The following is a 17,061-nucleotide window of genomic DNA, read 5'->3' as shown; positions in this document are numbered from 1 at the left end:
AATAAGCACCAGAGTACGGTGATAGTACTGAATCAGGAGGATCGTCCAGCTCTAATAGTTCCTTTCCACCACTGAATAAATGTGAGTGTATGTACAGTCCATATACTGTACTCTTAAACCACCATCTGTCCTCCATAGACTCTCTCTATGGACTGGACTCAGTCTCAGGCCTACCTTCCAGGGGAGCCCTCTTGCGGAGAGCGAGCCTCTCCAGGCGGCGGTGTGTTTCAGCCAGACTGAAGAGGACGCCGTAGGCGTACTGTCTGGCAGCACGGAACAGCAGCGAGGCAGGAGGCAGCTCAGAGTTACACTCATCCTCTATACACACCGGCATCTTCATCTCTCCCTGGGGGGGTGGGAGGACAGAGGGATTACAGGGAGGCTCTGATGGCGTTCACACGTTACATTAACCCTCGTTTTACCAGACAACACAGATAGATCACACACCTGCAGAGACAATGAACCCTGAATGAGCTCTGGGTGAGTTTACCTTGGTCAATATGTGGTAGATCTGGGGGTACATCAGTCCTCGTCGGTGTCTGTGCTCGGCTACACGGAGAACCTCAGCACTGACCTGAAGTCAGAGATAAACACAGGAAACACGGTGACCCTGCAGCTCTGATCTGGTGTGAATGTGTGTTTTATGTTTTATCTGTCGTGGACACACACCTGAGGCAAAGGGGGCGTGGTGATGTCCATGTGACTCCGCGTCGCCATAGACAGCAGTGACGGAATGTGTGACGCGCTCCCGTTGCCTTGGGAACCGTTTCCAGAGGCCGAGCCCCCCCTTCCAGCAGGATCCTCCCACCGAGAGGGCTTGTCCGTCAGATGGCTGAGAGAAAGGGATTATGTGAGAGTTTTAGTCATCCTCTAACTCGCTCTTATGAAACTAGTCTGTGTTCGATGCTCGTTTTGTTTCAGTGGATTCAACAGTTCATTCAACAGTGGATGTGACATCCAGCTGCAATGGCTGCACTGCATTGTGGGAAAGGCTCATCTGATAATCACACTGGCTTCAGGGGGTTTCCTGATCAAGTTTACTGACCCCTAATGGGGTTACTGAGTCCAACCGGACCCGCTAACCCTGCTCCTCACAGGTGAATCCTGATCTATGAAACTATTCTATGACATCAGAGCAAAGAAGGACTGGACGTTGAACTGGACTCTGGCTGTGTGTAAACCTGGATATTAATATTTATCCGTGCAAGGTGAATGAAAACAGAAAGTATAGAGAGGATCCACCAGTGGAACCTGATTCTACTGACAGTAGAATACGTAGAACATTAGAGGAGTCTGATCTCCATCTGCAGCTGTGCAGCATTCAACTCATGATTTTGAATTTGAATGTCAAAGTGAATGAAGCTTCAAACTACTGAAGAACTAGACTAATGAGCCATCCATCCATCTTCAACCTGTTATCCGGGGTCGGGTCGCTGGGCCAACAGCTCCAGCAGGGGACCCCAAACTTCCCTTTCCCGGGCCACATTAACCACTGGGGGATCCCGAGGCGTTCCCAGGCCAGTGTGGAGATATAATCTCTCCACCTAGTCCTGGGTCTTCCCCGTGGTCTCCTCCCAGCAGGTCGTGCCTGGAACACAGGGGGGGAGGCATCCACACCAGATGCCCGAACCACCTCAGCTGGCTCCTTTCAACGCAAAGGAGTAGCGGCTCTACTCCGAGTCCCTCACGGATGACTTAGCTTCTCACCCTATCTCTAAGGGAGATGCCAGCCACCCTCCTGAGGAAACCCATTTCAGCCGCTTGTACCCGCAATCTAGTTCTTTGGTTCATGACCCATCCCTCATGACCATAGGTGAGAGGAGGAACGAAGACTGACCGGTAGATCTAGTTCTTTGGGTCATCACCCAGCCCTCATGACAATAGGTGAGAGTAGGAACGAAGACTGACCGGTAGATCGAGAGCTTTGCCTTGCGGTAAAGCGAATGCAATACCGCCCACCCCGCTGCTCCGATTCCCCGGCCAATCTCACGTTCCATCGTCCCCTCACTCGCGAACAAGACCCCGAGGTACTTGAACTCCTTCACTTGAAGTAAAGACTCGTTCCCTACCCGGACTAGGCAATCCACCGGTTTCCTGCTGAGAACCACGGCCTCAGATTTAGAGGTGCTGATCTTCACCCCGGCCGCTTGACACTCGGCTGCCAACCGATCCAATGAGTGCTTTAACTAGCAGCTGTTCAATGAGCATGTAGTGTGTGTTCCTGATGGCCGTCGCTGTACGCTGAGCTCAGCTCTCCTTGTGATTAAACATGAGTTATTTGAAGTGCTCTGCTCCACCTAAAATGACTAAATCCCCTTTAACTTGAATATAATGAGGCAGATAGAAGCGTGATGGAGTAAACATGACTTTACGGTCGCTGCGTCTTACTTGGCGTTGCTGTCGTTGGGTTCGTCTCCATCTGATGACGATGAGGGAGACGGAGAGGGGACAGACTGAGCGGCGGTGTGATGATTGGGTAATCTGTTCCCCCCCTGAGTGGAATCATATGGAGCCGACCAATCAGTGAAGCCCATCTTGCCCGTCAGCGAATCGTTGCAGTCTTGGGACGGCGGCGGGTTCTGGAACAGAGGGGTGGAGCCGGGTCCGTATGGAGCATTCTGATAGGGTGGCTTTAACCCTGGAACCTGGGGAGGAGGGAACTGTGATCGGAGGAGAGAAGAGGAACAGAAGAAAGGAGAGGTGTTGAAGAAGGAGAAAGAGGAGGGAGGAGTGAACTAATACTGTCCTATTCAAACCAGAAGTATCTAATGGAGGATCTGTGATGAAGGACTGAACCCTCCTCTTCCTCTAAAGGAGCACATTAATCCACCCTGCTGCATGTAGAGAACAGATGACACTCACATATCAGAGGAACAGTCGACAATCTACCTGATTCTTTCCAGGCTGCATCGGTCCCATGTGTCCAGGTGGTCCCCCGAATCCAAACCCAGGTACTGAAACAAAACAAGGATGCAAATGAACATTTTCTTCACATAAATATATCAGCAGTGAGTCAGTGATTACATCCTAAAGCTGAGACCATCCACCCATCTCCTGATTCTATACTATCACCATACCTGGGTGCATATTCAATATGTATTCTGATTGTTAACTTGTTGACCTCTAGACCATGAAGGGAACCAGATGAATCAGACACTTCTAGGGACTTTTACTTTGTAAAATCTTGAAATGAATCCCGTAAAAATGTTTGATTTTCAACATGTATGTAGTCAGAGATGTCCTGAAGTCAAATAGATCAGGATCATTGGCAGGAATTATTTATTACATTTATTATCCAGCAACCCAGAAATCAAAGAATAAAGACATTTCCCTCACAGATTAGTGGTATTTTCTTTTTAATTTATAAAGGACATGTAATGTTTTATACTTCTGGTGAATATAATCCATCAGTCTGATTTCCATAGATGTATTTAGTATATACAGTTCCCTTTGTTAACACCTTATTTTGAAAAGCGGACATAGTCCCACGTGTCTACTTCCTCTAACTTCTCCAAGGTGGTCTCTAGCTCTCCCGTCAGCTCCGTTCTCTTTATCCATCCATGGTCAGCTCCATCGGGGCCATTTCAATGCATTTGAGGGCGTTTTCACACCTGTAGTTCGTTTTTCTCTGGTCTGAATCAGGGACCAAATTGTTACCGTGCTGCATGTTGCCTCAAGTTTGGTATGTGTTCACACGGCAGCATTTACAAGCCGACCAAAATTTTGGTGCGCAAAGAAACTGTTCTCTGATTGGTCAGAATTTCCAAGCTGGAAAACTCCCGGAAGTAAACAAAGAAGAGCAGACTTCCAGAACGCAACAACTACGCGGCTTGATCTCGGCCCTGGTCATCTTTTTTTTTTTACCTCGTAGCAATTTTTCACTCAATGTATTGATGCACCGCCAAAGGCGCAGATCAAGACTTACGGAGGACGGAGGACTACTACAGACTACTACAGACTACTGGTTCTTGTTTCCTACTCACAGATGAAGGAGGAGGGCCCCATGTTGGGCGAGCGAGGTTTGGAGGCAGCTGAAAAATACTCCACAGCTTTCTTGAATCGCTCCACTTTGTCCTCCATACGAGACTAGAAAGGAAGGAAATAGAGCATCGTGATGACCTTATGATGACCTCATAACCTGCTGGGATGATGACTGATGGATGCACACATCTGGTGCCGAGTTATCCCCCAGTCAGACCAACGAGGGATCTGGAACAAACTGGTAATGGAGCTGGAAATGTTAGTCATCGGTAACATGGGTTTTATTATGACCGTGTTACCACAGGTAGCATTATTTACTACAGGATCAGTTATAATAATAATATTAATATAATAAGAATATAACTGACTTCATTTTAGATCCACATCAGTAAAATACCGGAAGTTCTTAAAGCATAATAAGGATGGGAATATTCTTTTTTCTTATAGTCAAGGAATCCTTAAATAACCAACGTGTTAGTCTCTCGGCTACAGACACATTCCTTCCTACTGGAACTTTAACGGGTCACATGCATACTGTTTTTTTGTTTTTGAATGCTAAATAATGTCCTAAAACAGCCGGTCACCGTGCCGACCGGCTCCTCTGCACCACCCGTCTCCCTCCACGAGGAACCCTGGCAAAAGGGGCGCCGTTCATCTGAATGCATGCTGGCGCTGCCGAGCCGGCCAAAAACTGCAACGGAGCCGATAGATGGTGAAGCGGTCCGTTTCATTACTTTGTATTCATGTAATAAAAATGTCAATCAGATGGTGATCTGCAGGAGAAATGATGCACCACAACAAAGACTCAATTCTAACTAGGGATGCTCATTTTGAAAAACGTTCTTAACCGATAACCGACCCTCGTTAACCGATTATTAACCGTTAACCAACAAGATTTGTGCCTCGCATGCAGCGGTGTACCAGCTGCAGGAGCACAACAGATATTCGTTATATGCCCCCCAGTTCACCGTCCGGGAGCGTTAACTTAGCAGCTACGATGCTGCCTGTAGTGTCATGGACATGCAGCCACTTTCCCAGTAAAAGTCTCCAGCACACATTTAGTTTAGTTTAGCAGGTAGTCAGCTGTGTCTCTGCCCGGCATAACTTTAGCGAGTGTCCAACAATGTGTGTTTGTGCTACGTTAGCAGCTCTAGCATTGCCGGAGGGTTAACCTTCAACTAACTGTTTCATCAGGTAAAATTTGATCCAGTTATAGATTCAACAGCGTCTGATAAAATGTGACTGAACCTGCTCCATCACAAACATGAGAAACATGACAGGAGACCACATTTACTCTTTTATAAATCTTCTTATGTTCATCTTTTACGTGTAATAAATATTGCAGCAGCTTTTTTTCTGATGAACTGGAACTAGATAATCCTTTATATAGATTTATATATAAAGTGTGGAGCACTTCTCTGGTTTAACTTGGATGTGAGAGGAAGTGCAGATGATGACTCAGGGTCTGGTGTCAGCAGTGATGACCTATTTAACCATCAGCAACACTCAGAGATGGATTCATATGAAACCCGATAAAGAGGGCCGTAGAGGTGTCACCGTACCACAGATTCAGTAGTTGATACAAACACCAGTGAAATTACACGATTCTCGACACCAGAAAACCAAAACAGTAACTCTGACATAATCAACATCTACTCCTTTACTCAAGTTTGGAAGGTACACTGATCATATCTCCCTCTCTGCCAAAACATCTCCTTCATATGGCTGGATTTACCAAAAAAAATACATTTTACAAGATTACACTCTAACACATCATGATCATGTTCGACTAGTATTCATTTTCACTGAGTGGAGCCTGATCGCATCATGCTGTAAATCAATGGCACCCGAGAGCTAGCTGGCGTTAGCTGTTAGCAGCCAGTAAGCAGCACAGGCCTGCACGGGGCTAACAGCTAACGTTAGCGCTCTTCCTGCCGATTTCAACACAGATTTGTTGTTCACGATTGTGACGTCATCAGAGAAAGATACGGTGGGTCGATAGTGACTTTAAAGCTGCAGTAGGCAGAAAGGTTTTTGCATCATTGGTCAAAAATCCCATAATAACCTTTCAGCATATTGTAATTCAAGTGTTCTGAGAGAAAACTAGACTTCTGCTCCTCCTCATGGCTCTGTTTTCAGGCTTTAGAACGTCTAGCCCGTGACGGGAGACTTTGACCAATCACAGGTCATTTCAGAGAGAGAGAGAGCGTTCCTATTGGCTGAGCTCCAGCTGGTGGGCGGGGCTTGGTATTTACAATACAACTTGATCTCAACATGGCTGCCGGGTCACAAACTTTCTCATGTTACAGCTAAACCGTGCTCTACCAGATGATCCTGAGAACATGTGAGGCAAGAAATAGACATTACAGTAACAGGATATTGATTCAGATCTGATCAGCGCTGCCTAATTTGACCGATTGATCGGAGTGATTGACAGCTGCTCAGAGACGGCAGACTCCAGATCGGCTCCGATTGGTTATTTTCCTTTGGTCTGTGAACTTTTTTTTTTTTTTTTTTTTTAAATGTTATTTTTTTGGGGGCATTTTTTAAGCATTTTATTGATAGGACAGTGTTGAAAGGGGGAGAGAGAGAATTGACATGCGGAAAGGACCACAGGCCGGATTCGAACCCGGGTCCACCGCTGCAAGGGACAGAGCCTTGGCGATACATGGGCGCTCGCTCTACCGACTGAGCTAACCAGCCGCCCTGGTCTGTGAACTCTTGAAGATGCCGTTAGGAGCACCGGAGGACACCAAGAAACATGATTTTGTCAGATTATCTGTCTCATGTACTACTGTCAGGATATAGCGACCGTTTAATAAAAATAACTTTTTTTTATAATATTTGCTCCGTTTCTACCCACTGCTGCTTTAATGCGTCCCAACACACGTTTCCAATCGTCCCCAGACAACGGGACAGCGTTGGTCTCGCTCCGTGACGGTACCTTCAGTACCTGCGGTTCTGTAGAAAAGCGAGTACCGTCACATTTTCAGAATTGGTACGGGTTCTGGTACCATTCCTACTAAGCAGTAATAATCACTGACCCACCTGTGACTGTTTGAAGACATCTCTGGCGATGGCGTCAAGGTTTCCCAGGTCTTTGATGGAGGAGACGTACTCGGAGACGGCCTTGATCACCACCTCGCAGGGCGGCAGCACCAGCTGATGGGCTCGCACCTGAGACAGCACCAGAAAAAAGGTTTTAATCCACATATAGAGACCCGGTCGGGTGGCGAGTAGCAGCAGGAGGATATTTAACCGGTATTCATTGTTTTATTTAACTGAAGCAAACAGAAATTATTGTGCTGCTGCATTACTAGACAGCGGATCAATGAGACTTATACAGTATGTTACGTTACATTATCAAGGCAGACTGGAGGTTATCTAGTTTAAAAAGCATTAGAGCCAAACCAACGTACCGGCTGACCCTGATAGTTATGGTCACTCAAATTACAGGTTGATGGTCTTTTATAGATTCTGACATTATTGTTCCATTAACAAAGATGATAACAGTACGGATGCATGCGTGCCATATTTTTACATATAACCTAATATGTTTTAATTTCACCATTAAAATGAAACAAGAAAATATCATTCAGTTCTGAACAGTGAGTTACATCTGGTTATCCAAACATTCTCTCGCAGCCACATTTGAAGAACTGGAGCGATAATCAGACGATTATTATTATAATTATTATTATTATTATTATTATTATCATCTATTACTTCAGGCTGTCTCACTAAATAAACTGCATCTGATTTCTGCTGGTGTGGCTCACAGCCGAGTTAAACATTTAACTCTTCTGTTCAGGCCGTCGGTTAGCGTCCGTCTGGTTTATTCGGTGCGTCCTCACCGTCGGCTCTAGTCTGAGCGTGTCGGAGGTTTAAGCCGGTCGGTTAGAGAAATCACTCTGATTGGCTGCTCAGCTTCAACCAATCAGTGCACGAGAAGAGAAACGGAAGTGTGGAAAGCCAACGAGTAAAATCAAGAGGACACACAGAAAACTCTTCTCATTGTTCATCTTCATCTCATCTGATGGTTCCAACACACGGATGTTTTCACATGAACATCTGGAATGAAGCTGAGTGGTGAGAGAGAGTGTTGTGAAAATGGTTCATGTACGTATCATAACAACGGCTTGTATATCTCGCTCTTCTAGGCTCGTCGCGGTGGTCGGTATTACACAGTGGTTGGGCACATACCGATTACATTATGTACCCACTGCACATTTCACAATAAAAGCCTTTGATTGATGGGAAAGCATTATGCCCCTAAACCACTGAAAAGATTTTATTGTGAAAGACACAGACGCTTTTCAGTTTAAAATAATAATATACTTAGAAAGTAAAGGTCTGCTGCCTTTGACATGTGAGATAAACCCAGGTTCACTGTTTGACTTGTTCCAGTATTACGTGATTCTTAGAGCTCATGTTCTCAGAGTAAGCTGTGGTTGTGCGTACTGCACATACTACTACTACTAATAATAATGATAATCTGGTACCTTGAGAGAAGCTAGTGGGTGTTCTGGTCCCAGCAGACTCCAGTGGAAGGCAGCCAGGTCCTCATCAGGCAGAATATGATTTCCTGTGAGACAGAAACTCTTTAAGATGTTTGCTGCATCAACGAAGAAGGACGACTGACGAAGACGGGAGCCAGAAATACAACTCAGGAGTCTGAGTGTGCTTCAGTGCTTCAGTAAGAGAACTGTTGGAGTACATGTTTGGATAAGTGTGTGTACACGCTGTGGTGTGTGTGCGCATAATGGCCAACCTGGAGACCTCAAATAAAAGGGAGGATTTCTAACCCACAGTGGGGGGGTCTGGTGGTCTGGGGGTCTGGAAGGTCTGGAGGTCGTCCCCCAGAAACAGTAGAGCTTCAGAGACTTTGTTTCCTCCATTCTTGTGACTTTATGAACTAAATAATAAGTTCACTGCAGCAGCATTTTATGTTAAACTTTAGATTTGACCTTTAACTCCCAGGAAAGAGACCAGAATAATTCTCTCATCTGGTGTGAACTTGGCGTGTGAATCTCTGGTATCAACTAGTATTCATTTGTTTTTATTAATTTTTGCTCCTGCTTGAGTATTTCTTTCTCTTAGTTCCCTCGATCTCTCACTCACTGAAGGTCCTTTCAGACACAACGAGACAACGCCACCACTGACCTCTGAAACACGTTGATTTCTAACGGCTAGCGCAGCAACACGACGGCTTTTCACTGCATCGAGCAAAGCCCGACTTTGGGGGCTGCACGCTGTGGCGAGCAGCTTAAACATGAGCTCAAACTGCTCTGTGTCGCCAGCATATACTGCTCTCTTCCTGTTGGTGTAGCTCTGTTTATAGTCCGGGTGGAAACAGTAGAGATTATACACACTGTTCACTTCCAGAAACAGACTGAGATAACGCAAAGGAAAAAAAGTGTGAAAATTTGTCATAAATCTGGAGAAATGTGACTCCGGGAGGAAACCGGGAGAGGCCATGAAAATCATGAGGGTTGGCAGTAGGGATGATCATTTTGAAAAAAAAAAATTAATCGATAACCGACCCTCATTAACCGATTATTAACCGTTAACCGACAAGATTTGTGCCTCATGCCAGCTGCAGTGTAGGAGCACAACAGACAACTGAGTCCCCAGTTCACGGTCCGGGAGCATTAACTTAGCAGCTACGATGCTGCGTTCACTGTCTCCAGTTCACCGTCCAGGAGCGTTAACTTAGCAGCTACGATGCTGCGTTCACTGTCTCCAGTTCACTGTCCGGGAGCGTTAACTTAGCAGCTACGATGCTGCGTTCACTGTCTCCAGTTCACCGTCCGGGAGCGTTAACTTAGCAGTTACGATGCTGCGTTCACTGTCTCCAGTTCACCGCCCAGGAGCGTTAACTTAGCAGCTGCGATGCTGCGTGTAGTGTCGCGGACATGCAGCCACTTTCCAACTAAAAGTCTCCACTGCACATTTAGTTTAGTTTAGCAGGTTGTCAGCTGTGTGTCTGCCCGGATTAACTTTAGCGAGTGTCCAACAACAGTGTGTGTGTTTGTGCTACGTTAGCAGCTCTAGCATTGCCGGAGGCTTCTTGCTCGCCGCTGCCACCACACACATACAGTCTGTCAGCGTGACGTAACTTTGACGAGTGTCCGTGTGTGTGTTGGCGGTGAGTGTGAGGTTGTTGGTGGCGTTTTAGCTGTGAACATAAGTGTAGCAGTGTGTGTACAGTTTATTTGTCGGTGAATAAATGCTACTAAACTACAACTCCTCCGCTCCGCTCAAGAGAGCCGGAGAGACCGGAGTCGACTTCCTGTATCCTGCAACTCCGGCTCCGCCTCTTAAGGTGGACTGTTAAGGTGGACCAGCTTTTCTCCTTAAAGTGACGAGCCGCTCCTCTGAGCCGCTCAGCTTTTGAGTTAATTATTAACATTTCTTTTAACCGTTTTAACCAATAGCGCTAATCGGTTAAAATGCTTAATGTGGGTTAACGGTTAAACGGTTAATTATGGACATCCCTAGTTGGCAGGTATGTGTGCTTCAGTGATAGAGCTGTTTGATTTGGTGTATTTCTGTGGTGTTGGTGTGTGTGTGTGTGTGTGTGTGTGTGTGTGTGTGTGTGTGTGTGCTGCTGTTTACCCAGCAGAGCAGCAAAGCAGGGCAGGTGTTGTGTCTTCAGCCCTAGCTGCCTGGCGGCCTCAGACAGCAGGTACTGGTGCGTGGTCAGGTTCTTGCCGTTCCAGCTCAGTTTGAGGGCGTGCGACGAGAAGTAGGCGGGTACATTGCAGAGGGCGAACTCAGAATCCTGAGCGATCAGGCCAGCGAATCCAAAGTCCCTGTAGAGAGACAGCACTTCCTGGTGATGGTCCTCCAGAGTCTGGACAACCTGTGGACGCAGAGAGGACAAACTCAGTCTGCTGAAAGACACCAGCTCTCTGACTGGAGCTGGAAACGGTTCACAACCTGCTCAGCTAGCATGCTAACTGATCAGCTATCATGCTAACAGTCACTGCAATACACTCAATATAGGATGAGGCTGGAGGTCACAGAAAGATACCACACCAACACAATACTAAAAAAACACCTCTGTGGTAAATCTGTGTCGCACCCATCACGTGATACGTGGACCTCGCTCCAGAACACACTCATGCAGAACCCAACTGGTGTGCACGGTGATGCCAGAGAGAGCGAGCAGGAGAGCATCACCACTCTGCCAGGGTGGTTGTGTTCATCTTGTTAAACAACGTCAGTGTTAATCAGGTTGAAAACTAAATAATTACACTCAGTTACTTCATTAAAAATCTACTTAATGGGCGGCTGGTTAGCTCAGTCGGTAGAGCGAGCGCCCATGTATCGCCAAGACGCAGTCCTAGCAGCGGTGGACCCGGGTTCGAATCCGGCCTGTGGTCCTTTCCGCATGTCATTTCTCTCTCTCCCCCTTTCCAACACTCTATCCACTGTCCTATCAATAAAATACTTAAAAATCACCCCAAAAAATATCTTTAAAAAAAAAAAAAAAAAAAATCTACTTAATGAGCTGATAATCAAATCTCTGTCTCCAGATGAAGCGATGTGGAGCAGTGATGTAAAGATGATTGAGAGGAAACTGTCTCACGACTTGTTCGACTCAAAGTTCTGGTGTCTCTCCTCACCAACGATGAAACTGAAACTAATAATAACCAGAATAATCAGGAGACACACACCTGGTAGGAAGAACCAGGAAACACACCTGGTAAGAAGAACCAGGAAACACACCTGGTAGGAAGAACCAGGAGAAACACACCTGGTAGGAAGAACCAGGAGAAACACACCTGGTAGAACCAGGAAACACACCTGGTAGGAAGAACCAGGAAACACACCTGGTAGAACCAGGAGAACAGGACCTGGTAGGAAGAACCAGCAGAAACACACCTGGTAGAACCAGGAAACACACCTGGCAGGAAGAACCAGGAGAAACACACCTGGTAGAACCAGGAAACACACCTGGTAGAACCAGGAAACACACCAGGTAGAACCAGGAAACACATCTCGTTGGAAGAACCAGGAAACACACCTGATAGGCAGAACCAGGAAACACCTGGTAGGAAGAACCAGGAGAAACACACCTGGGAGCTGAGTAATGATGCTGCTCACACACAACCAACCAACCAATCAGGGAGCAGCTCAGTGTGCTACCATGGTACACTATGGTACTATGTTCTCTCTAATACTACTAGGTAAATTGGTACGGTGTTCTCTCTAATACTACCATGGTACAGTGGTACTGTGTTCTCTCTAATACTACCATGGTACACTATGGTACTATTTTCTCTCTAATATTACCATGGTACATTGGTACTCTGTTCTCTCTAATACTACCATGGTACATTAGTACTGTGTTCTCTCTAATACTACCATGGTACACTATGGTACTATTTTCTCTCTAATACTACCATGGTACATTGGTACTGTGTTCTCTCTAATATTACCATGGTACACTATGGCACTGTGTTCTCTCTAATACTACCATGGTACACTATGGTACTGTGTTCTCTCTAATACTACCATGGTACACTATGGTACTATTTTCTCTCTAATACTACCATGGTACATTGGTACCGTGTTCTCTCTAATATTACCATGGTACACTATGGTACTATGTTCTCTCTAATACTAGCATGGTACACTATGGTACTGTGTTCTAATACTACCATGGTACTGTGTTATAATACTAGCATGGTACACTATGGTACTGTGTTCTAATACTAGCATGGTACACTATGGTACTGTGTTATAATACTAGCATGGTACACTATGGTACTGTGTTATAATACTAGCATGGTACACTATGGTACTGTGTTCTCTCTAATACTACCATGGTACATTGGTACTGTGTTCTCTCTAATATTACCATGGTACACTATGGTACTGTGTTCTCTCTAATACTACCATGGTACACTATGGTACTGTGTTCTCTCTAATACTACCATGGCACACTATGGTACTGTGTTCTCTCTAATACTAGCATGGTACACTATGGTACTGTGTTATAATACTACCATGGTACACTATGGTACTGTGTTCTAACACTACCATGGTACACTATGGTACTGTGTTCTAATACTACCATGGTACACTATGGTACTGTGTTCTAACACTACCATGGTACACTATGGAACTGTGTTCTAATACTAGCATGCCAGCAGATGAACAGCTGACAGAGACTACAGGAGGTGAAGCTGACAGTCATTAATGACAGACCTTCTACACCACGTTATGAGTCACATTTCATAAGATATCTTTTACCCCATAATAGTAGAGTAACACAGATACAGTATATCCACCTACTGTACTTTATACTACAATAAAATAATAGAGTTACACAGATTATTTAGCGCTTATTTGGTGGCTATTTGAAAAAATGGCTGCCCTGACTCCCAGGGGCCAAATTTGCAGCGCCCCGATATCTATATATTTTCATAACATATAAACCTACATCTCTGCAAAATGTCATGCTTTTATTGCAAAATGCACAATTGTTATGCTGAACACATAAAAAAACTGTTTTTATTTTAGTATAAGTATTTTCTCAATCAATAGACTAATATATATAAATAGTCTCTATCCATAATAATATATACCGTATATATAACATAATACTATATCCACTCAGCAGTCCTTCTACACTGTATGAGGTTCATTGAGTTCATGTTATGTAATATATAGACTAGCTAGACGAGGTCACGCTGTACAATACATGCTGCTCTAATGCAGACTGGTTCAGCTTGAAGCTGCTGCTGCTTCATCTACTGGAGACGTTACACCAACACAGACCCATGCAGGCCAACTACAGGGCCAACTACAGGGCATACAGGGCATACAGGGCTAACTACAGGGCTAACTTCAGGGACATCTATAGGGCCATCTACAGGGACAACTTCAGGGACATCTACAGGGCCATCTACGGGGACAACTACAGGGACAACTACGGGGCCAACTACAGGGACAGCTACAGGGACAGCTACAGGGACATCTATAGGGCATACAGGGCGATCTACAGGGTCAACTACAGGGCATACAGGGCCAACTACAGGGCCAACTACAGGGTCAACTACAGGGCATACAGGGCCAACTACAGGGCCATCTATAGGGCATACAGGGCCAACTACAGAGCATACAGGGCCAACTACAGGGACATCTACAGGGCCAACTACAGGGCCATCTATAGGGCATACAGGGCCAACTACAGGCATCACACATAGAAATCACACTGCTGGATCACATCAGCTCGGCTCTGTATTCATGTATTTATGTATAATATTGAGGAGCACAGCTCCAGGTTGACCCGTGCCAGTGGTTAGACCTAGTAGATGCTCCCACACTAGAAGGAGTTGAACCCGTGCTGGATGATGTAAGCTGCTAAATGGGCGTGCACGTGTTAAATGCACAGCACGCCATAACACCACAATAAGACAAAGTTCACACAGCCACGATCAGGCATTGCTCACCCGCACTCTGAAGCGGAACATGGCGAGGCGGACGCAGTGGCTGAGGCAGGCCGGAGGCAGGAACCATGCCCGGGGAGGCGGGGTGGCCTTGCTGCCGACGTGGTTCACGATCAGCTGGGCCGTCTGTCTCTGGCCCTGGGCCCGCCGCGCCCACTCGGGCCAGCGCTCCTTCCCCAGGGTCCCGTTGAAAACCACGACCAGCTCCAGGCCGCCCTGGTACAGGCAGGCCTGGGACAGGGCGGCCAGGTAGCCCAGCATGGCGTTCCACTCGCCCCCGCACACCCAGTCCGTCTGGTAGCCGCCGTACAGGCGCTGCAGGCCGGAGTCCGCGTCGATGAGGATCCTGGCCGGCGGGGGCGGGGGAGGCATGGGCCCGGGGTGATGAGGGTGGTGGTGTGGGTGGTGTGGGTGGTGGTGGTGAGGGGGCTGGCGGGCCGCGGTCCGGGCGAGCTTCAGGAGGTCCACCGGGACGGCGGCCCCGGGGCACCGCTTCTCTAGATACTCCTGGAAACCCTGCACTCCCATGACGGTGTTGTTGAGCCGGTGCGTCTGGCCGGGAGCGGGCTCTGAGTAGGTTCTGTACGCCGTGATGAGGTGTGATGTGGGGCGAGACCGGAGCTAGCTGTGCACTGGAGGCAAGCTAACTGGTCTCCGCGGTAGTGACTAACTGGATCTAGTTAACCTGCAAAACAACCTGTATGCCGCCCACTCTAATGCAATGAGGCACCGTGCACTGTGTACACGTGTGTCAGCTGTCGGAACTTATCCCGAGATATCCGACTGTCTCAGTTGTGGTCGTGGCTGCTCGGTTTAGTGTCCATCCCTGTGGGGTTCTGGTGAGATGCCAGCAAGGCCGGTGGAGCTACCTACTACCAGAACAAGTTCAACACGTTTCCTGCTCCCATAATCTGGCTCCAACACCACCAGCTTCAACCATGCAGTCAGCAGCAGATAACGGAGCTGCAGAGAGGAGCTGGATATTAGTGAAACAAGCCAATAAAAAGCAGATCCTGCTGGTTTGTGCTCATGAAGCAGAGTCAGTACTGCGCATTAGTTAGCAGCCTCCAGGCTGGACATCATGTTAAACTGTTAAACCGAGCAGCCTGCAAACCCGACAGCTCAAATATGAGACATCTACTCTGCACCTCCTCAGACTAGTCTCCACACACCTGTACCGGCAGCTGGGTGGCTGGAAGGAGTCACACTATCAATTAAAACAAACTAACGAGATCACTGTGTGTGTGTGTGTGGCTAGCCCTGCTAACGTTAGCTGCTAGCTGTTAGCTGTTAGCTGCTAGATGCTAACTGTTAGCCGTTAGCTGCTAGCCGCTAGGTGCTAACTGTAAGCCTTTAGCCGTTAGCTGCTAACTGTTAGCTGTTAGCCGTTAGCTGCTAACTGTTAGCCGTTAGCTGCTAGATGCTAACAGGTCCCGGCGTGATTTGACGCGTCAACTCCCTCACACTAGAACACTGGACTCCTGAACACCAGGCTACTCCGGGCGGACACGACGCGGAATGAGATGGATGTTTGAGGAAAGAAAAGAAAAGGAACTAAAATAAAATAAAAGTAGAGCCCGCTGGTGCCTCCCTCGCTGCTTCTCTCTCACGGCTTCATGCTGCGGAGGGAACGGGTCAGTCAGCAGCCATCTTCACACTTCCTCGCGGCCCAGTGGAGAGGGAGAGGAGGGAGGAGGCGCGGCCGCGGGGCACGCTGGGAAACGTAGTCTGACACGTGTATGACGTCCAACTGGGGCAGACGTGGCGGGAAACAGAGAAAAACTACAATTACCAGCACGAGGATACCGACGGTTTGGACGAGGATAAAAAAGCTGGAGAGTAAAATTTCTCTAAGTGGCCCAAAAGTGATCCAAGTAGAAACTAGTCCGTTATTAGTCCGTTACCGAAAATACCTCCTCTTTATGTCAACCGGTTAATATTCATAATATACCAACATATACCTGCTGTTACAGTACACACTGATGCTACTGAATACTGATCAATATATAATATATACAAGTAACTAAAACCAGTTAATGTAAGAATCAAACAAGAGTTAGCCTCTACTGAGTTAGTATATGATGAATGACTGGGTGGTGTAACAGGTAGAATCATACCTGAGCTAGTATATGATGAATGACTGGGTGGTGTAACAGGTAGAATCATACCTGAGCTAGTATATGATGAATGACTGGGTGGTGTAACAGGTAGAATCATACCTGAGTTAGTATATGATGAATGACTGGGTGGTGTAACAGGTAGAATCATACCTGAGTTAGTATATGATGAATGACTGGGTGGTGTAACAGGTAGAATCATACCTGAGTTAGTATATGATGAATGACTGGGTGGTGTAACAGGTAGAATCATACCTGAGTTAGTATATGATGACTGACTGGGTGGTGTAACAGGTAGAATCATACCTGAGTTAGTATATGATGAATGACTGGGTGGTGTAACAGGTAGAATCATACCTGAGTTAGTATATGATGAATGACTGGGTGGTGTAACAGGTAGAATCATACCTGAGTTAGTATATGATGACTGACTGGGTGGTGTAACAGGTAGAATCATACCTGAGTTAGTATATGATGAATGACTGGGTGGTGTAACAGGT

At 46.6% G+C, this 17,061-nt stretch overlaps 1 protein-coding gene across 1 annotated transcript in view; it reads right to left on the bottom strand.

Moving 5' to 3' along the window:
* The window catches only part of fam120c (family with sequence similarity 120C), a 32,302-nt gene extending 16,342 nt beyond the window's left edge, over positions 1 to 15,960 (bottom strand). Inside the window, exons 1-10 of the mRNA XM_037773933.1 lie at positions 14,448 to 15,960; positions 10,600 to 10,846; positions 8,484 to 8,566; positions 7,030 to 7,158; positions 3,984 to 4,086; positions 2,890 to 2,954; positions 2,389 to 2,660; positions 670 to 832; positions 491 to 574; positions 175 to 346 (exon numbers count right to left, since the gene is read on the bottom strand). Of these exons, the coding sequence (XP_037629861.1) occupies positions 175 to 346; positions 491 to 574; positions 670 to 832; positions 2,389 to 2,660; positions 2,890 to 2,954; positions 3,984 to 4,086; positions 7,030 to 7,158; positions 8,484 to 8,566; positions 10,600 to 10,846; positions 14,448 to 14,972 (1,843 nt within the window). The 5' untranslated portion in view covers positions 14,973 to 15,960. The remainder of the gene's footprint in view (positions 1 to 174; positions 347 to 490; positions 575 to 669; positions 833 to 2,388; positions 2,661 to 2,889; positions 2,955 to 3,983; positions 4,087 to 7,029; positions 7,159 to 8,483; positions 8,567 to 10,599; positions 10,847 to 14,447) is intronic.
* Positions 15,961 to 17,061: the final 1,101 nt, after the last annotated feature.

The sequence above is a fragment of the Sebastes umbrosus genome, chromosome 6 (genome assembly GCF_015220745.1).
Source record: "Sebastes umbrosus isolate fSebUmb1 chromosome 6, fSebUmb1.pri, whole genome shotgun sequence".
NCBI classification, from domain to species: domain Eukaryota; kingdom Metazoa; phylum Chordata; class Actinopteri; order Perciformes; family Sebastidae; genus Sebastes; species Sebastes umbrosus.
The sequence above is the reverse complement of the archived record's forward strand: the minus strand, read 5'-3'. Positions and strand labels throughout refer to the sequence as shown.